Source organism: Lagopus leucura, unplaced genomic scaffold, assembly GCF_019238085.1.
Source record: "Lagopus leucura isolate 7727_CA_CO unplaced genomic scaffold, USGS_WTPT01 Super-Scaffold_73, whole genome shotgun sequence".
In the NCBI taxonomy this organism is placed as follows: domain Eukaryota; kingdom Metazoa; phylum Chordata; class Aves; order Galliformes; family Phasianidae; genus Lagopus; species Lagopus leucura.
The window spans coordinates 97,349,466-97,375,917 of record NW_024962252.1 but is presented as its reverse complement, the minus strand read 5'-3'; the positions used below and the strand labels follow the sequence as shown (position 1 = coordinate 97,375,917).

Genomic DNA, 26,452 nt, shown 5'->3' with positions numbered 1-26,452 from the left:
TTTTTCTGTGCAAGTCTAATGGCATGAGCACATTATGTTGAATTACTATTATGCTGCATCGAATTAACTGCTGAAATCAGTCTACTTCCCAAATTACAATCTTATTCTACCTGAAATTCATTTAATTCTACAGGACTTAATATTTCTCACAACGTCTGCATGCTAAAAGCTCCTATTCATTGGCTTTAAGTAACTCCAATGAAAAATGGAAGAAAAAAAAAAAAAAAAAAAGATGAGGAAAAGATAAAGCCAGTAAGGACTATGATTTACAGGTGGCCCATCAGTGTGATACTGCTTTGGGAAGTAAAAGGCTATAAAAAAAGATCAGAAAGACCCAGCTAGTGAAGGAAACCAATCTTTTCTCTGGAGCACGAGTCAAAACAAGTCCTGTCAAAATCTGTTCAGAAAGAATAACAACAGAATTGATTTTATCACACATCTCTGGGTGAGCAGCGACGACGTGTCATCTGCTGGAGTGGCCTTGGCAAACAGCTACCAAAGCACTTGACATGCATCACCCTCTGCTTCCTTTGGTGAAATCGTATGCTGGAAAATGACTGATACTCTTGCTTTGAAAAGGTACAGCAATGAGTTCAAGCCCGTGTCCTTGGTCTAGCACTCCCGTTATTCATCTACCCACACCTGACTGTGGAGTGCCATTATTGGAGACCGATCGAGGTGCACAACTACAGCACTTGATTTGCAGGAGGATACTGAGAGATTTATTCAGAACTGACAGCAAAACTCATTATGATGCAGAGCTAAACTAGACTTCATACCGCTGTCACGTGTTCAGAACTTCCTAAATCACAATAAACGTACCTTATTTTTAGATACTCTAAAAAAAAAAAAAAAAAAATAGGCCCAGAGTTATACATTCTGTTTAATTCTTTGTTTGAAACAGGGATGAACATTTTATCACAAAAGATCTTTTGGTTTTTTTTTGGAGGTAGGACCTGAAATTGTACACCTTAAAAGAGAAAGTTACTGTAAAGGAGAATGCATTCTGTATGGAAGCTACCTCTAGCGAGCTCTGTGAAACAGGGTTTCAGACCTGATCTTGAATGAGCCACTGAGTTGGAGCAAATGAGACCAAGAGGTTGCTTGCATTTACTGTTCTTTCTGCATCTAGCAGCATGTTGCAATGAAGCTTGATCGGATTCATAAAACATTCATAAAACAACCCCAGGCTTTTATTTCACTTCTTCCAAACTATAATCTTCCTCTTCTGCTGCTATTATAAGACTAGCACCATTTGATGTAGGCCTGGCTGAGATTCATGGCTTTTAATCAAAGTAAGATTTTGTTGGTTTGGAATCAACTGTTGATGCACACAACATCCTAAGTTCCACTTATTTGTATCTAGCGGATCTAATCCATCAGTAAAATGAAATGTACTTCCTTTTTGAAGCCAATGTGACCTCACACAAGAAGCAGTGACACCCAAAACCGATGACGTGCTTTACTGCTGAGAGCTCCTACAGCTTCCTTGTGAGGGCTGCCACTTCAAAGAAGAGGAGCCAGGTGCCCTGATGATGTGCTGAAGGCCTTAAACCTGACACAGGAAATTATTCTCCAGTGGTTAACTGCAAATGTTTGTTGTCTGTAGGCATGGCAAGACTTCAGTGTTGTTGCCAAAAAGCAGTTAGCTTGCTTTCAAAATATTTTTAAATAGTTATTAGAGGTTATGAAAGGCTCTTGGAGCAGACTGACTACACCTAATCCAGAAACTTGTGCTTGACGTGGATTTCACATTACTGATATTCACCATTTGGTCTCCCTTCCCAAACACAAATGCCGTTTTTCTCTGTGGATGCATCTATACTTTCTTCCCGTGCTTTTATTACATTCCTGTTCCTCTACTGGGAAATTAAAATCATCACTCTAAAATGTAGTTCAGACTATGGATATGAAACAATCTTCTTGAGGATTATCAAACACTGCCATTTGCAGCAGTTTGCTTTGCAGCAGTGGTTGTATGGTATGCAGTCACGTCTATAACAAAAGGAAAGGCTTCCTTTCATCTTTCAGTGATTATCAAATACATTCTGTGTGCTTTCTGAAGTCCATCTCACTGAAATGTTTCTAAGAACAGTATTTACAAGTGTGCAAGCATTCAATCTGCAAGTGCCAGGCTGGTGAGCTTTAAAGGCCTTCTTAAAAAGCTCTGGTATTAGGGATGTTGTTGTAAGCTGATACCAGAGCCTAATAATTTCCTTTGAATGGTCTCTTTGAACTGACACCTATTTAATAGCTTTGAAAGGTCTTTGTGACTGGTGCCTGTGTTAAGAAAAACAGAAATGAGCAACTGGCCACACCTGACAGGGATTTTGCAATACCAACATCAGTTCACCTGTAACTAGCATGAAGCTGGTTGTCTCAGCTAAAAAGATTAAGGATGCACTATGAAAAAAGACTGGTAGGATGTGCTCACATTCTCTGTCTCCTCTCTCATACTGAATATTCAGACGACGAATCACCTAAAATTTCATTACAGTGTTTCTGCCCTCACAACTTCAAGGCAAACCTCAAGAAATCAGGTCTTAAAAGTGGCTTGAACACACTCAGTTTGCTCAATTTTGTGGACACATATTCTGCCATGTTTTCTCAGGTATCTCTTGCTATTATATCTCTTGAGGTGTGAACTCAAACCAGTAATTCATTTAAATAACAATAACAAATTAATATTTGATGAAAGGTGTTCATTCCAGTATTTTGTGCTGTGCTTAAGAACCAGATCCTTGCAGACACACAAAAAGAGCAGAAACCCATTTCAAAGAGAAAAGTTGGAGGGGCTACAGCTTTAGAGCTGTGTACAAAAGAGTTACCGCCTTCAAAGGAAGGCAAGTCAGAATACAAGTTAAGAACAAAAGAAAACATTTGGCGTCTAAGATAAAGAATCTTACTCTGAAAGCTTAATTCTGACAGAGGAACAGCAGTATTTGTGTTTAGTGCCTGCTTTGCTTTCACCAGCCAATTCTCTCTCAGGACTGGACAGAATAATTGAATAATGCAGTTCATACAAGATTTACTTCTAACTCTGCTTTCACACCTATCATTGAAAAACTCCTCATCAGACACCAGGAAGTTAGGAGGTTAAGGACAATTGCATTATTAATTTTAAATAAATTGAGCGTGTCTATCTCTTAAAGAGATTCAAAGTACAAAGGAAAAAAAAAAAGGACAGAGAATGACAGAAAGATGTATGTGCTCCTTCAAAACTCAAAGTGGATTTGCTTTACTCTGCTGGTACAGGTTGACTTACTTTTGTTCCCTGAGCTCTGCAAGGAGCAGCAGAAGGAAATGCATGATTCCTACCAACTGTTGTGCTGTCTGCTGGCGCACCCCCAGTCAGGCCTTTTGTCTGTTGTCCCTTGCTGTCCACAAAGAAACCTGAGGAAATGCAGCAGCGGGGATAGGGAAAGTGAAACAATTAACAGAGAGGAGACAGGCTGAGGTTTGAAGGAAAAGAAACAAAAAAAGCCCCTCAAGTAACAACCTGCTGGGATTTTGTCAGCTTAGCAATTGTGCTTTTCTGAGTACACTGGTGACAGCAGGAGTAGAAGAGAAAGGCAGTGGGTCCATGGCTTCTGAGCAAGGAGTCAAAAAACACAACTATCTACTGTGTTGGTGCAGGCATTTACTTGTGCACTTCTCCTGGCTGTGCAATGGTTAAACAGGGCTAATATTGACCTGCCTTACTAGAACAAAGGATGTGTCCATGAGAAGAAGAAAATTAAGCAGGAAAGGATAATAATCAGTTCCCTGCAAAAATGCAATATCCAGGGCAGCTGGGATTTTGGGAAAACCTTTTACTGTCATCCACAGATCTAGCAGCTCCCCCAGTAATAAAAGGTACTGGGCAGATAAAACTGAAACAGATACACTCACTGAGCAGCATACCTCCTGTGACGTGTGCTTCCTTTAAAAAGTTTTTGCTTATGAACTGAAAAAGGATGTATACATCTTCTGATTTCATCAGGGAAAAAAAGGGATCCTATATCTTTATTTACTGGTTTCTAATTGCATGAAAGGATAGATACACACTAACTTCTACTCATTAACTTTAATCAAAAGAATTCTTGGCTGTTTCATTTAAGGCGGATTTAATCAAGCAAGGTTGGCTCTGAAGTGAAATTACAGCCTTCAGACTGCGGAACAATTAATTTAGAGTTTTGCCCTGCAACAGGTCCCTGATGAAATACTAAATTAATAGATTGCAACAGGGCACTTAGGACAGGTAATTTTAAACACAAGTTAGGTGCTTATTCTCATGATGTATAGGTGAGACCCCTGCGCCAATTTGCAGGTTATTTTTCAAAACCTCCATGGAAATGTATGACATTGGTCAAACGATCACATTGTACCAACAAGCATCACAGTATAAGTGTACCCTGCAAATATGTATCTTGTATATCAAAGACTTCTCTCCAGGTTCATCTCATAGTAAAAGATCACACCTAATGTGCACTTTCTTTCCTACACTGTATTGTGAAGCTTTTGGTTATTAAGCACTTGCACTAGATACGGAAAAAAAAAAAAAAAGAAGAGAGAAATAAAGAACCCAATGTTTAAGATAAACTGAATTCATTGTGATTTTAAATCAAAATCCTCATAATTTGGGGGCTCCCTGGAGTCTTTTGCTCCAAATAACACCACCTAAAATAATATGCCTGCTCCTTAACTGAAGGTGAAACAAGGTAATACTACATGGCAATCTTAAAAACAAAACAGCCCTCCCAAAAGATCCTCGCCAGCATTTCAGCTGCACTGAACACAGCCACAAAAGCCCTCCTGCTATTTTCAGTACTTCTGCTCCTGTTGTGGCTAGAACCTGAAAGGTGCAGTGTAGGAAATAAACAAACTCTTCCTAAACAGCTATGGGTCCCACAAAGGATGTTTTGGCCAAATGGTTTTGTAATTAGGCACAAGGAAAAATTTCCCTGACTGCAGCCAAAGGGAGGCAATTAAAACAGGTGCTGAGATATATGCAATAGAAGCAGCTCTCTGCTGTACATTTAGCTAATTCTGAAGTTGAGGAGTAGTTTTGCTCCTACAAGAACTCCCAGTCTGCCTAATTTCCCAGATCAGATCGAGTTGCAATTTAGCTTTGACATAAAGAAAAGAGCCTATGAGGCCATTTCAGTAACCCACTGCTAATTCCAGCAAGTACTTTAGAAAGGTGTTTGACTGAAATGAGAGCTTCAGTTGTTTTATCTTTTACACAGGTGTGCACTGGATTTTGAATTTTCTTTTGTGCGCATACTTGGAAAAAAATGTGAATTAAATGAGAAACTACTTCTCCTCACAGATGCTGCTCAAGAATGCCCTGGGCTAGCCAGAGCTCTACTGTTCCACTCCAAAATTAATCCAAGAAGTCCAGGAAAAACAACACAAAGCCTATTCAAAACATATAAATATCTCATGTAACAGCTGAAAGAGAAGAGTTATTCCTTCGTTATCCACCACAGGGATGACAGCTCTGCTAATGACCTTACAACACGGAATATTTGTTCAGAACAGACTGATATTTGTCAGGCTGTCAGACACTATCAGTCGATCAAATCAGCTTGGACTTTGGATAAGAATATACATTTTTGTTGGCCTAGAAGTTGAGCTTTCATGTAAAAATGCTGTATTAACTCATTAGCTCTTGCCTAATCATGTGAAACAATCAAATAAGCTTTCAAATGATATTATTACTGGAATAACATCACCTGTGAGGCTTGCAAGAGATTTTTCAGCAAATCAGGCTATGCTACGAGGTATGAAAGCCAAGTGAATAAACACCAGCCATCTCTCTGCTCGTCATCAAGGTCTGACTTCTCCACCTTCTATTTGACTGCATCCCACGTGAGAAACATGCCCCGTTCAAAAGCCAAACTCCCTTACAGAGGCAATCCATCCACTTTCTGCTTTCAGGTTAGCCCTCTTACATATGCTTATGGCTCATCGTGAGAAAGTAAAAGCAAGCATTTTAAATAGAAGCAGTTGCCTGTGCCATGGTGCATTATCACACACTCTTTGTCTGCCAAATAGTTTCCCAGTATAATTCAAGATGTGCTTTGAGTCTGCAAAGACTCATGTGACTACGGAAACAACGGCAATGTAGGTGGTTTATTCCACTGCTTTGCCAAGGAAGCTGCAGCTACATTATCTGAAGCTCATCAGCATTTGGTCTAAAGTGCAAAGCCAGAGCAGAGCACTGCAAAAAACCACAGGGGATAAAATTAAATGCTAGGAACAGAGATCCAAAGTTAAGGCATTTTTGCCATCTTCATGAACTGGTGACAAGCTTATGGCATCAAATTCCTCATGGCAAGGATGGTAATGCTTGGTTCCCTGTTCTCTTTCTATACCTTTCTCTTGATCATTGGAGATCTTACGTTTCTCTAATGCAGAAAGACTTGCCAGGATTACTGAATGGCATGGCCCAGTGCACTTCTGCCTAGCATATGGCCAAACGTATTCACATGAATTAGAATATTTACAGAATATATTGGTAATAAAGTTTTAATGACATAATTTGGCTAAAATAGATACAACTTAAAGCTAAAAACTAGCCATATTGAGAGCTACAATTACTACATGATTATGATCAAAGCATCACTATACACAGGAGTTTTAAGATTCAGAAACACTACAGTAAAGTTGGTTAGCAAATCAATAGAAGGTCGGAAGGATTAAGGGATTAAATTTCTTACTGGTACAAAAATATGCAAATTGAGTACTAGAGTGGAATGTGGCCATGCCTTTATGCCCTCTATGGAGGACATGAAACAAAAAAAAGATTACATTTTTTGCTATATGTAAGACAACCTCACATCAAAAGACAGTGGGGGGATGTTTTGTTTGTGGATCAAAGAGAAGGTGAAGTACATGGGGAAAAAAAATCAAGACATGCAAGAAAAGATTCCAGTTGGAAGCAATGTACTTTTATATTAAATTTTCTAAAGCTCTACTTAATACTATTTCTGCTCTACAAAGAAAGTAATTCTTTATGACTTGCATGATTAATTTATAACTTGATCACCTAACCCTAATCCTAATGTGGATACAAAATAGTTGTAGACTGTATGCTTTAGTCTTTGTTTCCTCCTCTTCTTTCCCCAGACTCCATCACCTGCTCTCAGGCTGCAACAAAGTGTACATTAGAATCACAGGATCACAGAATGGCCTGGGTTGAAAAGGACCACAGTGCTCACCCAGTTCCAACCCCCTGCTGTGTGCAGGTCGCCAACCAGCAGCCCAGGCTGCCCAGAGCCACATCCAGCCTGGCCTTGAATGCCTGCAGGGATGGGGCATCCACAGCCTCCTTGGGCAACCTGTTCCAGTGCCTCACCACCCTCTGTGTGAAAAACTTCCTCCTAATATCCAACCTAAACCTCCCATCTCAGTTGAAAACCATCTCCCCTTGTCCTATCACTATCAACCCATGTAAACAGTTGTTCTCCCTCCTGTTTTAAAAGCTCCCTCCAAGTACTGGAAAGGAGTATAGAAATATAAAGACCTGAACTTTTACAGGAGTCAAGACTGTGCCGTCTGCACAGCACTGCTGAACAAACCAATAAAAACCAAACCCCACCCTCTGTCAATCTTGTCCTCCATAAAATTAAGCTTTCAAATGAATTCAAAGAAAAATACGCTCCAAACTGGGTTATAAAATAAAGCTCAGAGATGCCTATATATTGCTTTCCTTCTGTCATGAGCTATTTGGTTATAGTAACCACGATAAAATAGTAAATCTTCAGATAACAAACTGCATTTCAAGTAGCAAGTTGTTTTTTTTTTTAATCTCGTCTTGCATAGAGACCATCTGCCTACAGAGAACACTTACCTCATCTCCAACCTTTCCCCCCTAAATAAACACACCTCTAAAGAGATATCCTTTTTTTTTTTTTTTTTCAGACTAGGATTTTTTAAAGGATTTTTTCATTACTTTGCAATCTACTGCTGCCATCTCCTGTGTTAAATGAAGCAGCAAGTAACTCCGTACTTACAGGTAGGCTATTTAAGTGTGATCATATGGGAACAGTTTCTGTTGGTCAAGCAGACAGTGCTCCACCTAAATACACTTCAAAAGGCCCTGAGAAAGATGCCATTACCTCTAAGTGACTCCGTCGCTCTGCAATCACTCGTTCATCCTTGTTTCCAAAGAGCTTCTTCGGAGGGAATTCCAAAGTAGCGACCTAGAAGATATTAAAGGATAAATGGGCATTATAAATGACAAGCTAAAATGAGAAAATTCTCTTTAAACTACAAGGCGTCAGGAAAGAGGAAAAAGCCAAATAGTCATGAGCTACAGTATATGCTGTTAGCAAATATCCCATTAAGCATTTCTACTGACATTATGATCTGGTCCACAGCACTGGTAAAATAACGACGTATTTGGTCACACAAGAGAGACGGGAAGCAAATTTAGGAATTAGATGTCACATTTATAACCATTTTTTTTTGCTACAGCAAATTGGATCTAATGTTACAACATCTACTAAGAAGTCAGAAAGATCTCTTCAGGAATGCTGCTTTTGTAAGACTGCACTCAGTCTCTTAAAAACTGTGGTCTCCAACCATATTGTCATTTCACCTGTTCCTCTTCTCTCTTAGATCATAAACGTAACATTCTTGCACCTAAAAAGTCATCATGACGTTATGCTCTGGAAAACAGCAATACTAGATTGCCAGCTGATTCCTGAGCAGGACCTGAGGTATCTCCATCTAGCCTTAAACTACCACAGTTATCTTCACAACAGCAGGAGAGAAAGAGCATGGAAATGGCAGCCATAATGATGACAAGAGGCACCTCCAGAGCCACAACTCAACTGAGTTTGAAGGCATGCAAATGTATGTCCATAAAGGAAGGCGATAACGTTAATTTCTGAAGAGAGTCCACATAAACACGCAAAATTCTATTTACTACATTAAAAATGGAAACAAAGAAGGAACAGAACACGTAAAAATGGCTGTTCAGATCTGTCCTTCTAGGAGTTCAATACAAAGCTATTCGAAGCTCTGTTTTTTCATTTCTTTTTCATCCTGTAGGAACTGCAGCAAGCCACTCTAGTAAAGGACACAACGAGAGAAGCGTATTCCTTTCTTGTACGTCAGCAAACATAACACTTCAACAAATTCCAGACAGCTATTATGGGAAAACACACTCACAACTCAAGAGGTGGTAACAAGCACCAATAAAGTTAGTCTGCCAAACCATGGGAATGATGCACAAATCCTCTCCAGTTTGTGTTTGCATTTTAAGGCAGCTCAATACAATTGCTTTCTAGCTCTCACTGCAGATAGAAATATGCAACCTCACATCACTATCACTAGAGTTGTTTTGCAGGCAGAACCCAAGGGTAAAAAATGCCTGGTGCCTGAATTCCCCGGGCTATAGGATAATTCTGGAATAATAAACAAGATGCATCATCTCCGGTATATATGTAAGAATTTATCCGGTTACTGGGAGCTGTAGTACACTGAATTAAATGAGGAACCTCATTATTAACATTGAACGTAGCTATTCTTAAAATGCAGAGGAATTCTGCAATACACATAATTTATCCCTACTCTCTGGTTGAACTTTGACATGGATAATTTTAACAAAGTCTCTTCACATGAGCAGCATCAACTGACGTGGAGCATCTGAGGAGGCAGAAGAGATGTCTGTTTCACATCAGATTTGTCGACTGGACCCAATTATATTCCTCAGGTTTCTCCAACCATGTGTGCCCGCTTCTTCATGTTGCCAGGACAAGCAGCACATGGTCAAATAGAACCCTGTAATTATGTCCTTGGGACTTATTTTCCCTGCATTACTCTCACCTTAACCTACACAGAAATGTAAGTGCTAATGTTCTCAAGGGCTTCCCAATCCCCTCCCTGCAGAAATTAAATTAATTATTAAATTGAACTGAATCGTGTAACTGCTAGAAACAGGTAAGATAAAACAGCTTCCACCAGCATCCCCTCCTGGCCGTAGACAGACTGCTTGTCAATTTATTTCCTAATAAATGTTTATTTGTAGAATTTCAAGATAGTGTCAGTTAAGTAGAGGCAGATTTGCCCAAATGAAAAACATTACTATTAGCACTTCCTTAGACAAACCCTATATAGTCAAAGCAAAGTATCACATCTTAAATGAAGAATGATTAATGAAGATTGATTTTAACAGATTTTGAGAGACTCATTCAACAAAACTTTGGGACGAGCAAAGATCTCCAAGGTGTTTTCAAAAGCTGTTAGCTTTTTGAATACATCTTTGGAGAAAAACACTCACTTGCATTTTCTAATAACAGCAAACCTTGATAAACTCATTCTAACCAAAGTAGCTGATCTCATACTTTTAATATTCCACAATTCCCACGTCTTTGGGATCCACAAATCTCTGAACCCAAAACAACTGAAGTTCATTATTGCAGTCATTAATTTAATACACAAAGAAGCATCTCAGCCAACCTTGCTCTGAAGCATTGCAACTTACAATGTGGACCTAAAAGAAAATCATAACTTCACTGCTGATCAACACCTGGACCTGAATATTTCAGGCTTGGAGAAAGATATTTAACAAAAACCTACATCCAGACCAGAATGCCACTGTGCCAAACATATTAGGTACACATATTTCTTGTGTTTGCAATACACATGTTTACAGAGCACACCTATCTGTGTACCTGGAAAGACCTTCCACTCCACAGAGGATACGCTGCAAAAAAACTATCCATAGCAGTCACCACCTGTACGGGGCTGGATGCAGAAGGCGAATAGCCTTGGGTCTTCTGGAATAACTGTGTCCCTGCTTTGCCACTTTCTCAAGGGTCCTCTGGCTCCTCTCAGCCAAACATTTGGCAGGCGTCCATCACAACAAAACAGGAGAGCATCCTGCATTGTTTGTCCATCACAAACGAAATGGAAAGCATTTCTGTCGCACGACAGATGACCTCCCAGCCACATGGCAGTAAAACCTCCATCTCTGGGCTTCATCATCATTTCAGCAACCTTGGAAGCCCTAAACTATTCCCATACCTCCTACTCCACTTCATCTCAAATATCCCATGAGATACAAAAGCAAACATGTTATCTACAATACACTGCTAACTTAATTTTCCTTGTTTGCCATTACAGCAGAAGCACTGTCAGACTGCAGAGTCGAACACACATCAAAACAAAAAGGAGACATCCAAAACTCTGCAGGCTCGAGTTTCAGGCTGTCCAAATGCTTAAAAAGATACCGTAACACCAATTCCCACCCAGTTCACAGCCTGAAAATTACCTTTGCAACACGAGAACCAAAACTATTTATGTGGCAACATGAATTATTTAGTCCTTTATGTGACTGTAATTTTATTGCTGGAGGAAACTGATCCATTGTAGGATATTTATATAAAAATACAATATTAATATATTTACCTGAGGTAAATACATACATAAATACATACACACCATTTCTTTCTGCAACTAACTTACAAATGTAGTATTTCATCGTGGAGGAAAAACACTTTCCTTCATGAGTTCCAGAAATAAGAGAAGCGATTATAAAAATGTTATCACCTTGTCATAATTCCTGTATATAATTCCATAATTCCCTAAAAAATGCAGTAGTATTACAGTTAGTAGCGTTACAAAGACTTTAAGGACCAGCACAGCAGCTTCAGATGAAATTACCACTGCTACAGGTTAATACACACATTGCAGTATGTCACTGAACCATGTTTGTTCTTATCACTTAAATACATAAGATATTTGCAGGTGTAGATTTTGCACAGAGCTGTTTGCCTCAGCTCAAACATTAAAAAAAGAATTTCACACTCACCAGATTCAGGAGTATAAATTATTCTTTCAGAATTAAATGACTGTGTACCCTCTGGCTCAAAGGTACTCTGGAAGGGTCACATCTTGACTGAGAGATGAAGGGTTTGCAGTAATATAAAGCATAACAGGGGGACACTACAGGTAGCAAAGTACATTATTCTGCTTTCCTGAAATTTCTACAGCATGCCCCTCCTCCTCTTCCAGTCCCCCTCCTCCTACAGCAGTGGAAATGAAAGCGTTTGGCAGTAGGGCTTCTTTTTGGTTTGGACATTTTGTCATTTTCTAGGGCTGCTGATGAGGTGATGTGTTTTCTGTCATGGGAAATTAACAGGCATATTCCCCAGCCTGACAGGAACAGTGAGCTAGAATGATTTCCTGAGAAGCTCCTGCATGCAGTGTACAAGATTTCTAATTTTTATTTTGGCTGCAGAATCATTTTCCTACCGTACTCAAGTATAGGACCATGATAAAGCAAAATCCATCATACAGAAAGTAGTGTGCACGTGCATTTGTACATATACCATGGGCAAGACTGGGACTGCCCTTAGACCCCAAATACAGAAAAAGATAATCCTTTAAAATAGCACAGAGTCATCTCAAGACTGCCTATCAGCACTCCTAATGTCTTTTTAGACACTGAACTTCTTACAGTTAATGATGTTTATCCTATCTAGCAATCGTTGCTAGGCAGTAGCAGGCTCAGGGAGAGGCAAACAGTCATTTGCAATTTATTCCCTAATTTCTTCATAATAAATAAGGGCCGTGCTTTATTTCTGGTCTCACATTACTTGGGGTACATTACTTGCCTGTGTTTCAGCAGCCTCATCTCTAACTAATGATATCTATCTACCTGCCACGATAGAATATGTGTGAGATTAATATGATCCAATCCTCTAGTGAAAGGGGCTCCAGACCAACCATGTATTATCCTAGCAAACTGTAAACAGCTTATAGGATTCCTGTATTCCAATCACAAGATTGGTTTTAGCTAGCTTATCGGCAGGCGTTTAATACTGGAAAGAGCAGCTGGTAGAACAGCAAGAGCCCTTTCTTTATCTTACAGCTCCTTGACCTTCAGATTCACCCAATTCTGGCAAAATTTAGACAAAAGCACACCCTTTTAGCAAAACCATGCATCTTCATAGCCTTCAACTACTGAGCCACAGAAAGAGATGCAAATCTGGGGACCGGCGTCTTGGAAACCAAGAGCATAACCCGAGGGCTCTGACACCTTGATAGATTTTGCCTGGGACAGGGAGCACTCTCATTTCGTGTTTTTGGGGATACAAGTCTCATTTGAAGGGTATCCTCTAATTTCTATATCCAGCTGGGACACTTCACTCAAACTAATGGAAGTTTTCTAGGGACCTGCCAGATACAATTCGGTTTCGGGTTTCTGCAGTGGAACATAACATGTTAATATAAGTCTTGCAAAGTACCTTGCAGATGATATTTCAATATGGAGTGGTCCAAGGTAAAACACCACATAATGCAGCCATGTAGGCTTGTCACTTCTGAAGCGTGAAATTGTTCAAAGTGTTATGCTGCCTAAACATTAAAAAAAAAAAAAGTGCCATTTTCCTACATCAAGCAAAAATCTACAGGATTTGAAATATCTCATTATTTCTGGTGGCTAAAATCTATGTTTTAGTGCCTACAATATGGTAAAAGATTTTTTTTAAGAAGAAAAACAGGGCAGACATTGATGGAGGCTGAGTCATCTTTAATCTTTCATCCCAAATTCTCTTTGTACTTCAGTGTTTTGATATATTTAAATGGGGGGGAAAAGGGGAAAAAAGAAAATTAGGGAAATGCTAACTATTAAATTAAAAAGTCAGTCTTCTTTAACTCTCATGTTACTTTCACAACTCTGAATTTTCTCGTTTTTCAAAGGACATGTCTGACTTTTGATCCTTTGTACCAGAATTCTCTGTCATAGATGAGAAAAATCAAAGAGAAGAATGTGGCATGGGTTTGCAGCCGGTGTGGTGGCTGCACCTGACTTGATTTTGCAGCAAGTAATGAAAGAAAAAACTGTCCTAGTTTCACTTTTTGAAGTTTAAACAAAGTAACTTCAGCCTCAACTTCTCAAGATGTACCAAGATTTCCACAGTCTGAAGAAATTGCAGTCCTGACTAGGAGCTTGGGCTAAATATTTAGAGATTTGACAATAAAGTTGATGTCTGGTTTGCTTTTTTAAGTATATCTTCCTTATTTGTATAGTAATTCTGTCTGATGTAAACCACCTATTCTATACAATTTCATAAGAGAGCCTTAAGCAAAGGGAGAGCTAACGTTTAATGAATGGATTACTTTCTATATGGGTGTACCCATGGGATTATTTTCTGGATATTCAGTTTGTTATTTGTTTTCCTTTTCCATTTCTCGTTTTCTCTCTTCTTTTTAGGTCTCTCTCAGTGTGTCTTTCTCCCCTTTGTAGCACATCTCTATTTTATTGGTATCTTTTTCCCTGTGCCTTGCCTCATTCTTTCTCTTACCCCTGTGTTCATTTGCTACATCCAATTTTCTGTTCCCAAAGCTTGCTCTCTGCTCTCCACTAGAAGGGATGAGAGTTGTGAACACCTCAGAGAAGGATATCAGAGCAACTACAGGTCAGCCACAGCTCTGAGGCTGCTCCAAGTCAGCCTTCTGACACATCAAACTCCCCAGGGAAGACTGAGTATCTTTTAAACGGCAACAGAAGCTCAAACAAACCAAGTGTAACGGATCTCCTAAACCAAAAAACCCTCAAGTCATCAGGGAACAGAATGGGGAAAAGCTTTTACAGCACTGTCTTTCTACCCAGAGGTCCCTGCAGAGGAGGCCCCACAGGAGGTCCCCCAGCACCAGCCAAACACAGTTCTTCACCAGCTCTGCTCCAACCCCTCTGCTCCGCAGGTCCTTGCAGTGTTTCTGAGACACAAGGAGCTGCTCTAGGCTCATCCCTGCTGTCTCTCAGCAAATCTGTTGGAGCTGCAGGCTTCCAGTTTTCTGTTCTCACCTACCCTTGCTGCTACAGCCTGCAGTGTCTGGATCCCACTCAACCATGCACAGAGGAATGAATTCCTCCCTCCTCCCTTGAGGAAATTCACCCTGAAATAACTCCCTCCTGACGGGCTGTGTTGCAGAGCAGCACACTGGAGATCCTATTTTCCTGTCTTTCCCAAATATGATTTATGCTCCAACACAGCTTCCCACCCTTTTACAGCACATCCTTGTCACAAAGAGAAAGCTGTTTTGCCCACACGCATGAGAGCACTGCCTTCTCTCTGCTCTACATCCCTTCTGCTCTGTGCCAAAGATTTACTTGCCCACAGAGCTGGCTTATCCAGCATTGTATTTCTGGCTGGCTACAGCAAGACTCCTAGTTTCCATGTTGCTTCCATCACTTGCTTTTTGCCTGGCCTCCTGGAGACCCAGGTCTACCTTTTCTCTTCAGAAAATGCCTCACTGAAGCCCAGGCATACAGGAAGCCCTGCTAGAGTTAACCTGCTGAAAAGCAATCCCACATCTGACTTTCCTTGCTGTGCTCAAAAGGGCTACAATTCCTTGCCTTTTTCCTACTTATTTCTCTGGAACATCACCAATAAAGTGAGTAGCTCCTCTACATCACTCCCCTGCAATACTGCCATCTCCTCCACATTCATATGAGTGTCTTCACAGGATGTACAAGCTCCCACAACTCTGGCATCTCTAATTCTGGGTAACCTTCTTGGCAATTTGCACTCTTTGAAGTTCTAAGATCTTCCTGGCATCCTTTCCAGTCACTATCCTCAAAGACAGTCGTCTCCAAAGAGCATTTCAGCTTCATCTGTCATTGAACAGAAATAAGTACACACACACAAAAAATTCAAGTCCCTGTGAACCTCCCTGCAAACTCCATCTGACAATGCAAAATTGCCAAGCAACCCCAGAAGTTCCTTGTTTTGCATTTTGCTGACTGGGGTTCACTGTTTTTAAATCATACCTACTTCCCTATCAAACACTCATCTGTAATTACCAAAACTATTAAAAGAGTTTGCATATCCAAATTCCTGCTTTAAACAAAGCAGGCAGACCTAAATTCAATATGCTTTTTTGGAACTGAGATGTGGAGGCCACTATTTATTTCATTATTTTAACTCCATTTAGTCTGCCACCTGCTATTGAGAAAACCAAATTAAGTGCGGCCAATGAAGTTACCTGGAATTACAGGGCTGCTTTTACTTTCCTTAAAGCAATTTTTAGACTAGTCAGAATAATAACACACCAAAATTGAGCCATAAATGATACAGAATATAATATTTGACAAATTACTTCTTTGTTTTGTTCATTATAAGCAGTACGATAGCATTTAAATACAAAGCACCTATAAAACTATAAAAATGACTGATGGCATATATATCAAAGTTCATGCAAACCTTTCACAGTTCTATAAAACTCTGCAGTTTTCTCAAATTTTAATCTCGTAAGAAAGCTGGAAAGCAATATAGCCAGGGCATCTTTGTAAATACAAACTGCTACCTGCATCGCAGAGAATTATTAACCAATGAAAGAGGGACAAAAATTGGCCCAGACGCCAAGGAAAGCACATTAAGTTCTCTACACAGGCTGCAGGAAGGCAGAGTAAGAAGGTGCAGAGACAGAATATACCAACCCAAAGGATACAGTTAACTCACGTGTAAACCAGTCCAAGTCAAATTAGAAATAATTAAAGATGCTTCTTAGGTACAATAGGAAAATATCTCTTAGATTATAAAGTTAAACATACAAAAAATGCAACATGCTCTTGCAACCTTGGCTTTGCACTTATTTCATCTGCTCCTTGCTCCAAGACAGAAACCTTTTGGGGGTAATTTACTGTTGCCATGTGGCAGACCATGCTCTAACACAACGGTACACACTGACCTAGAGAGTCCGTGGGCAAGTTTAAAACACACTCTCAACTTTTTTTTTGTCTCTGATCTTGCAAACTAAACATTTATATGTGTTGTTTCAAGTCACAGCGCCTGTTTTACTTTTTTAAAGAAATGGCAACAACTGCTGGGTTTGCAAGGTCACGTCTTCCAAGCTCAGAGCATCGATCAGTCTTCATGAGCCCGTAGCACAAGTCTCACTTCTCCAAAAGAAGAATAAAAAAGGAATTTTATAGTGCACTATATAGGGTTTACTTACCTTTCAAAAATAATTTGGGATTTGATTCATTATCTTCCCATTGGGATTTCTAGGAGATTACAGGAGTGCCCTGGCACAGCAGACACCATCTCTGCAGCACCCACGTGCAGCCTTGCCCACCCTGCACCACGTTCCTGCTGCTGTTGCATTGGCTCTTTGGACACTTGGGCTGCACACAGAGAAGTCCCAGTGCTATTTGGCTCGTGCAACAGAAACAGTCCAGGTAGGAGAAGTTGCTGAAGCAGCTTTAACAGCTCTTCCTGAAATGATTCCTTTGGTGCATACAAGCTCATCTCGGTGACATCTGGCAGCGTTTATGAAACATCCCCGTCTCGTGTGACCAGCTGATGCCATAAATTTCAGTTGCCCTTGCCTTTGAGAAATGCTAATAATGAAAACTCATCAAAGAGCAGCAATAATTTCTACTGCTGACTAGATGGATGCATTCCTGACTACTCAAAATTAATGGCAGATCTCAGGGTCTTAAAGAACAGCTGTCACAGAGAAATATATCTGCAAACAAATACGTAGTATGCCTCTAAGTTTGATTTGTTATAGGTATAAAGCAGCAACTCTCACAACAAACAGGACTGATTACAAGGAGAAGTTAGCTAGTCTTCTGTGTCATTTAAAATGATAGAAAACACAGAAGGAGTCATCTAAGTAGGCAAATGGGAAGTTTAAAAGAAACTACTGGCTGCCCCTCCAACAGTAAGAGTGGTTTATAGCCACATAGATTATACATACATTTTCACTTATGTCTAGTCTTACAGATACTATAAAACTAGCTTCTTTATCACAGAATGAAAAACTAGCTGCAAGCCTCACACAAATTAAGGATTTTCCCCCACTATCAATGCTGTCACTAGGTACAGCTTAAAATGACAAACTAACATAACTGCAATCAACCTAACAGATACGTTTTTAGGAACTTGTTTGGCAAAGCACTTTGAAAAAGCAGCTATGGGGAACCAAAAAGACCACTGCTGCCATCATTTCACAAGCATTACTCTCCCAAGATCCTCGTGTCATGGAACTGGGTGAGAATGTCTGTTTCCAACTGAAAAACAATTTATTCATCATGCACCCGAAAATACATGCTTAGAAAGCAAAACCTTTCTATATTCCACATATGCAAAAGCTCAACAACACACTTGACTAAATGTCATGAAACTGAAGTCAACACCGTTACTTGTGGGGGCTGGAAAACAGGGATATGTTCAACTTTTGTGTGCATTTGGTGATACCCAATTACTGCCTGTAAACTGATTTCTAGGAGAATGTAACAATTCTGCCCCCAAAAGGCACCACATCATTGAGGCAGTACCGATGAGGCAGCTCCACCTACATGAGCTTCAGTAACCCAAGGGAATGGGGGCAAGATTTATGACCAGAGGGATTTTTTTCCATTTTTTTGCATTCTTACAATGAGTTGCAGCACATGAGAGCCCTCAAGCACAATCAGAAGGAAAACTGTGCTGCTCCAAAAATGAAAAAGCAGCCTTGAAATACAGCAGTTTGCAATTACCTTAACAATTTTGAAAATAGTTAAAAGCTGGGCTAACCTTAAGGGCATCGCGACGGACTCTGATTCAAAAATAGTTAAAAAAAAAAAGGAGTTAGAATTTAAAATGCAGTGAGTGATTTAATTATTTAAAATACTGCTACATTGCTGCCGTTTTTTTTTTCCAACAAACACATCAGAGCAGGACATGGGGTGTGCAGATGAAGTCTGAAATAAATTTAAAGTATTTCACGGAGAATACAGAGCGTGCATTCAAACAACCTCAGTGCTGCATTGCCAGCAGCACTGAACAACCACGCAGTCAATAAAATATCATTAGCACCCAGTAGTTAGAACTAAGTGTGATAGAAAATAATGGATTCCATTCAGAAACAAACAAACAAAAAAAAAAACTGGCCTGAACCTTGGCTTTGGTTGTTTTTATCATTCACGGCTTCATAATCATTTACAAATAATTATAAATTAATTGAACGTTTTAGCAGTGGTTCCCTAAGCGCTGCACCCAAGGAAAGGTGTGCTTTTCCATCTCACTGGCTCTTGTATCATGGACATGCCATCACGCATTTTGTCTTTTAAAGGAGTTTCCATACCTTCTCCTCCACACTAATATTTCTGGCTGGTTCTGAAATATGCCCTACAGTAAACCAGACTGCAGCCTCTACATTCAGTTTTCTCCTCCTTGACATTTTCAATTTGTATCGGCAGCTCAGTATTTTTCTTGAGCCACTGCTTCTTTAGGTATATTTTCATATTAAACCACAAGAGATTGTATTTTATTGATTTTTGTCATGCAGAGATGTCTAATAAATTTTACTGCTTGGGTTTTCTTGCTTTGGGCTCTTTAATGGCATAGAAAATATTCTTGTAAGATGGAGCCTTCTGCATGCTCTGTGCTGCAGACACAGATGGTAAAAAGATCCGATTTTTTATTATTATTATTTACTAACTTTACAACAGTCAAGAAATTGTTCCAAGACCCTTAAAGGAAGATCCCATTGTGAACACACAACCAAAGGTGGCTCATTTAGAAACAACGTGCGTTATCGCCTGCACCGGTTCTAGAAATTTGTTTTCTTCCTCGCTTCTAAAGCCAAGTCATTTTTAATTAAGAAACAGAACATTATTTTCACCACAGCAAGTCTGAAACCTCATTACCAGAACAAGATAAACAAATATTTATAACAGACCCTTAGGTAAAAAGTGCCTCTTAATGGTTAGCATCGTTATTATATTCACGTTGTGTTTCGTAGCTTTGTAGGTTTTTTGTTTCATTTTAAAAAGGAGAAATTCACCCTTTAAGCTTCCTAGTGAAAGCATCATATATCAAAAGCTACGGAATATTCACAACACATCATCACCCTGATATTTCATTAGTCATTGATCCACCCTGGCAGGGCCCTGGACTTGGTCTGTTTGCTCGCCTTGCTGGGAGATCACTGACCCTGCCTCAGGTACACTGGGCTGTGCCCCACCACTGAGGTCCCTGCTACCCACGCTGCAGCCACCCCCAGCTCCTAGGATGTCCTTCCTGGTCATCAGCCCTGACCCTGCTGCTCCCCAGCAGGTGTGTAGGATACCCCAGATGGAAGGTCAGGGCAGAGGACTTGCAGTAGATGCTCTCAAGGGCTGCATGAAGGCCCTTCTCTCTCTCTGTAGGAAAGGCAAATGGGGTCCATGGAAGTAAGAAACCGTGCTTCATTGTAATCTTTACATGCCATAAGTATAAATTACATCCTTCATAAAGTAATATAATAAATATTACATAATACAATAAGTATTATAAACATAATAAAATACACCTCTACTTCAACTCTTTAAGAGTTCCTGGATAAACTGCAAGCCATGTTTATACTGGGACATGCAACATCTGTTGTCAAATACAGAGGGGAAAATGGTTTTTCAAGAGCTTTTCAGTCCTTCAGAATACTTCAGCACTTCCGCCAATTAAGTCAATTAAGTCATACAAATGGCACCTCCATCAATTAAGTCACCTGTACCTCAATCCCAGTTAGGCAATAAGTCATTTCCTCAATACATCAAAATCAAAATAAACATCTAAATACTTGTTGTTCTTCACAAAATTCTTAGAAGATAGTGAGACTGTCAATAACAGCTAATGATTAACAGAGCACAAGTCTTAAAAGTCTTCTAAAGCAAGGCAATTATTTAATTATAAAAAAAAAAGAAAAAGAAAGGAGCAGCAAAAACTCCAGTCCTCCTTTCTGCCTTTCACTAAGCATGAAGAAAAAACAAAGACAGGGTTGCAGCCTAAGGCATTCCCAATGCCTACGGATGCTCAGGAGCAGCTAAGAAACGCCTGAATCTCAGTGAGCAAACAACACCCACGTTAAATTGTCCGAGAACTCTTCCTCTCAGAGGCATTCCTCTCTCACAGACAGCTGTTCTCCATCTATTTTACTGATTAAAAGAAAAAAAAAAAAAAGAATATTTTGATATCATGCAAATTCACTAGATAATTGAGCAGAACTTTGAAAATCAGATTATAAAATAATCAAAGCAATTATGCTGTCAAATGCTTTGTGAATTATGAAGCGAAGAACTTATCCCTTTCAAGGGCTTCTATTTTTAATTTATGCACTGTTAATCTTATAGATTTGCTATGGCACAATCAGTAAGACCTGGCTTTCTATTTCTGCCTGTAGGTTAACTGTCTCATACTGAATTTATCTATCTGGAGATCTCTAAAACCAATGGTATTTTCCTACAGAATTGTTGGATACTCAAAGGTTCCATTAGTTGCTGAGGAGGGACATAAAAGTAAGTCTCATCATTGACCAAACCATAGGAAGAGGGAAAGAGAAGGGGGAGGGAGAAGCAGAAACTGTAAGTCTGCAAAATTGCATCTACCAACCCAAGAAAACGTTGCAGCACAATCCTAGCATACAAAACAACAATAGTCACAAATTAATCCCAAAGCCAGGTTTTCACAAGGCTCTTAAGACGTTCGCATTCACATATTCAGACATTGAAATCATTTTCACACTAGAAATTGAATAACTGCATACCACGCTGGAAACAAACCAGTGGTTTTGCTATGCCACAGATGCTCCTGTCCTGGTTAGCAAGTATAAATTCAGAGATGCCACATGGAATAAATACACTCCCCCATAATCAGACTTGCACAGACTACATGATGATGCAGTTAGCAGGGATATTTTTTGCAGTTTATTACAGGAAAAGATTCTCCTGTTCGTACGCATTTATAGACTGATGCACTGAGCAAAGTGCTAAAAGTTCTTTTAAAAGCAGCAGCAAAGTTTGGAGCTGCAAAAAGAAAGGCCAGATTAAGCACTTAGGGATCTACTCACATTACCTCTGTAGCTAATAGCAAACCGAGGCTGACATGGAAGCACTATGCATATAAAGCTACAGGCTTCCACAGTTCTCTGAACATAACATAATTAGGAATGTGAGCTGGAAAAATGTATATGACAAAATATGCTTCCTGTGTTTGTACTTCCTGGCTGTTACCAGTGACAAGAACATAAACGTTAAAATCTAAAATTACCCATACCATAATTACTGTAATTTGCACTGAATAAAGGTGAAGGCTATAATCACATGCTTGTATAATAGAATTGTAAGGTTTACACATATTTAAGGATTCTAAAGATTACTACTCTATTTTTCCTTCAATATTTATGGAAAGATGTATTAGTAAGGCTAGCAAAGTGCCCAGCAAGCGAGCAAGAATTACAAATGCCTTTATGATCTGTACTTCAAGAACTATTTCTATGCCCTTTTCTGTATGCTTATGATCCTACTAGATGTATTATTTTAATAGACATCTAATATAGAACATGGCATTTGCTATTTACAAGCACACTAGTGTTGTAAACAATCTTCATTTTAATCTGTGGCCAAATGCCCAATACTTTTTGGGGGAGGAGAGTGGTAGAATGCACAAAGAAACAAAAAACCCACAGTTTTTAGATGATTTATGCATGTTTGCTAATTGTCCTAAGATTTTCTTGGAGATTTGGTACTCCATTACATTTCTCTACTGTCTGAAACAAAACTACAGTATACACTCTTGATTACCTCAAAAATAATTTCAAGCTTGACAGCATTCAGAAGCATCGTTCCAGTCAAGTCAAAAACCATCAAGAAGTTCATTGCTTTCCTGGTTCAGCTTTTCAAATGCAAAATAAAGCTTGAAATGTTGTTATATAATGGTCTCCCTAAGGGACACAGAGTTCCTAGAAGCTGAAAGAACCTGAATTAAGAATACAGACAAAATCAGACTTTCTAAAGTAATAAAATAACACAGCAAGCCCTGTACCACTGTGATCATTGCTATTTGCTACACCTTGCTCTCTCTGGCACTTGTAACCTTTGATTTTCAATTGTCATTTGGTTAGGAGTTTCTCAACATCAGCCTCAGCAATCACTGTAGCTGTGAAAGATTGGGATTTCAGACACTGAAGGTTTCAGAATGAACTCATTTTAAACAGCGTCTTAGAAGTTTGCAGTTATTTACAGCTATAGTGCTTTACATTTCCTATGACCAAACACTAGAAACATTCAGATGTCCAGAATTACGCATTCAATGTAAATGTATTATCTAAATCTCATCTCTTAATGAAATTTGCAGCTATGGACACCAGTAAATGACAAATCTGATGGTAAAAGCAGCAGAGCTTCTGACAGACCAGCCCTGCTGCAACAAGCTTTTGCTTCCAAAGCAGCTCTTGTGCTCCAAAGCTCACCAGTTACATGGCAGCTGGCTCAGCAGCCCTGTAAGCCAAGCACCTCAAAGTTATTGCTTCCCCATCCTTTTGCCTCTTGAAGTAATCCCAGGAGATTAACATGAGTTTTACATTTAATGAAATGCTGCAGCTGCACAGTTACAAGTCAGAAAGCCGAAGCAGTCAGAAAGGTACACTCCCAGCTGAGAAGCTGCAGCTGCCCTAAGTGCTCTGCACAAGGAATGCTGACTTACAGCTCCCTCTTTGTTTAACCCATCTGGCTGTATTCTTTCTTGTGAGGGAGACTTAAAAAAAAATAATTACATGAATGCACAAAGGTTGATCAATTACCTTTATAATTATCTGGACAAAATAATGAACAACAACAAAAAATCACTAGCCACATCTTGAAAGTTAGCAAGAAGTTGCCCTTATCTGCCCATGACCCTGGAAATAACCTCCAAATCCAGGGATGCTTTCCTAAAATCAACAGCTTCACCTCATATTCATTCCCTCACCATTAACTGTGCTGAAGATTTCTTCCACTTATTACTTATCAAAAGCAAGACATGTACAGGCCATTTAAAAAGAAAATGTGGATCCCTCCCTTCCCTGGCTGTCACCCAGAAGGGGAGGATGGAGGCGAAAGGAAAGGACCGTGAGATCAAACCCTGATAGCTGAATCAACAATTCATGCCTCTTCTCATTACTGCATGGCAGAATTAATCCTAGGTAATAAGTGGGACGAGAGAAGAGTTTCAAAAGAACTTCAGAAGGGATTAGAACACTGATGTCCTACATTAACAGCAGGCATTTACATAAAGGTGTGTGGTTGCAGGCAGTATGGTTGGATGAAACACAACGTGAACTCACTGAGATACAAGAAGTTTCTTGCAGCTCATCCCTAAAAGAGAAAACATTTTAAAAGAGAAGGGACAAAGTACTCTGAATGTTGGAGGGGAGATCTAGATGGGATATAAGGAAGAAGCTTGTTATGATCACAGTGCTGAGGCAGTGGCACAGGCTGCCCAGAGAGGTGGTGGTGCCCCATCCCTGCAGACAGCCAAGGTCAGGATGGACGGGGCTGTGAGCACTGCTGGAGCTGTGGGTGTCCCTGTGCACTGCAGGGTTGGACTGGATGGCCTTTTAAGGTTCCTATGAATTCAAACGAATCTACTTTGAATTTTCAAAGCTCTGAAATACTTAAAATATTTAAAAAATAAGCTTACAACAAATAATTGGAATTCATTCTATTCAAAAACATTCATATATTATTTCTGACAAGCTTGAGAAATATTTTCTGCTCTTTGAGTTTCATGCAATTCTTATGCAAAGCAAGAAAGCAGGAACCTTGAGTTCAATCCAAAAGAACTACATTCTGTCAAATAAATCACTGATTAATAGCGGATGTTGTTTTCAGATGTAAAATGGAGTAATATGACTCCCACTGACACTACCAACAAGAGTCTTTCCTCCTTAGAAATCTAGACTAAAAAATTGAAACCAGACAGACAGCATTTTTTCCTAATTATTATAATTGTTATAAAATACAACCTTTGCTGTCCAATATTTAAGTATATGAAAAACTCTACCATCCAAGCAAACGCTCCCACTGTCTGCAGCATGCAGGCATCCTAACTTCCAAGATACATGACATGAGATGTGTAACTACAATGTATCTCACTCATTTCCCCAGTGTACAGCATACAGCATAGAGGCAGAGCACATGGGAACTCTGGATCGAAGGCTCAATCTTCTGTATAACATTTCCTGCTGCTTCAGTTATGGATATTACACATCCTTTTGGTCCCATAAGATGACATGAACCAGACCAGTGGAAGGGGAAGCTGGATCAATTTACGAGGCTTGAAATTCTTCAAAAATAATAACCAGTATTCTTGTGCTTTAGACAGCAAAAGATATAAATATTACTTTATACACAGACCACCATACATCATATATGGATACAGAAATTATTAGATTCTGTTAAACAGGCTAGAAGCCAATAGCTTTAGCACTTCTTTCAAAATCTTGCCTGCATACACATCCTTATCTTCATGAATTGATCTATAAATGCAAGTATGCATTTTAACTGCTCTCTGACAAGCTCTGCATGGATTTACAAATATTTTAAGACAGCGGTTGACTATTAGGACTAAAAATGCCTTAATGCTACGTGCTTCCCTTTACACCATTTAGAGATTTTTGTATACATGAAGGAGGTTTCTAGAGAAGTGACAGTGAATGCTGTAAGCAAAGCTGACAATGAAAGCCTGCAAGACCTGGACAGAAAGTGGCAAGTATGGAATCCCAAAATGCATGAAGGTCTTTACAGACCCTGCATTCAGGTAAGGAATGATAAATGGTCAACTGTTCCTCTGTTTTCCCTTGATAGAAGGAAGAGACAAGAAAGCTTTAAGAAGGGGGGAGCAGTGGCCAAATTCACAACACTCAAACTTGCTGAACTAACAGAGATAGGAGACAGCATTCCTCTCATCAAGGCAGGCAGAAAAGTTTTTTGCAGAAACCAGCACTCCAGTACTATTCCAAAACTGTTAATCTATAAGAAAAGAAGAAGGAGGTAAAGTTCTTATGTCTCAATTAAAGAGCCTATTTGTTCCTGTTTCTGACCAGTGGTGAACAAAAAGTGTATTTCATTACGTAGGCCACTGCTGATGAAAGCCAAGGTACGATCTTCAATAAAATCCCAGAAACAAGAGTGTCATTTACAAATACGTAGCATAAGAAAGCTGAAGATAAGCAAACAACAATTGTGTAGATCTGCAAACAACATCAACAAGAAAACCCAACCCAACCAACCAACGAAAAAACCACAACAACCAACCAGCAGGGACTTACAATGCTGGTGTTTGTCTGCCTTTGGCACAGCCTCATCCTGCAGCAACTCCTCCAGTCTTCCTGAATTTGCAAGTGACACTTCTCTTAGACAAGCAGCCATCACCATCCAGCCATTTACATAACAAGGAACGTGAAGGTGCACCAAATATAACACATACTGAGAATGTAAGACATTAAGAGAGTTCCTGCTCCTGGAAAGACAGACTTTTTAAAAAAATCTTCCCAATAAATCAGTTTTCCAATGCATTCCTTTGGGAATTCAGTGGCAGCAACATGAAATGCAAGATCAGCAAGTTATTAAAATACTGATGTAGTAATTCAGAACCGAGCAGCTAATGAGCTGCAAAGTTCACTTCTAAAAAGCAGGACACTCATATGTTAAACACATTCACAGTATTTT

At 39.5% G+C, this 26,452-nt stretch overlaps 1 protein-coding gene across 3 annotated transcripts in view; it reads right to left on the bottom strand.

Moving 5' to 3' along the window:
• Nucleotides 1-26,452, bottom strand: part of KIF16B (kinesin family member 16B) — a 134,020-nt gene that overhangs the window by 9,152 nt on the left and 98,416 nt on the right. For 2 of the 3 annotated variants that reach the window (XM_042894453.1, XM_042894460.1), the window contains one exon: nt 8,106-8,189. In XM_042894453.1, coding sequence (XP_042750387.1) covers nt 8,106-8,189 — 84 coding nt within the window. Of the gene's footprint in view, nt 1-3,289; nt 3,394-8,105; nt 8,190-26,452 lie in introns of those variants that run through there. The other variant, XM_042894469.1, reaches the window with a different exon arrangement.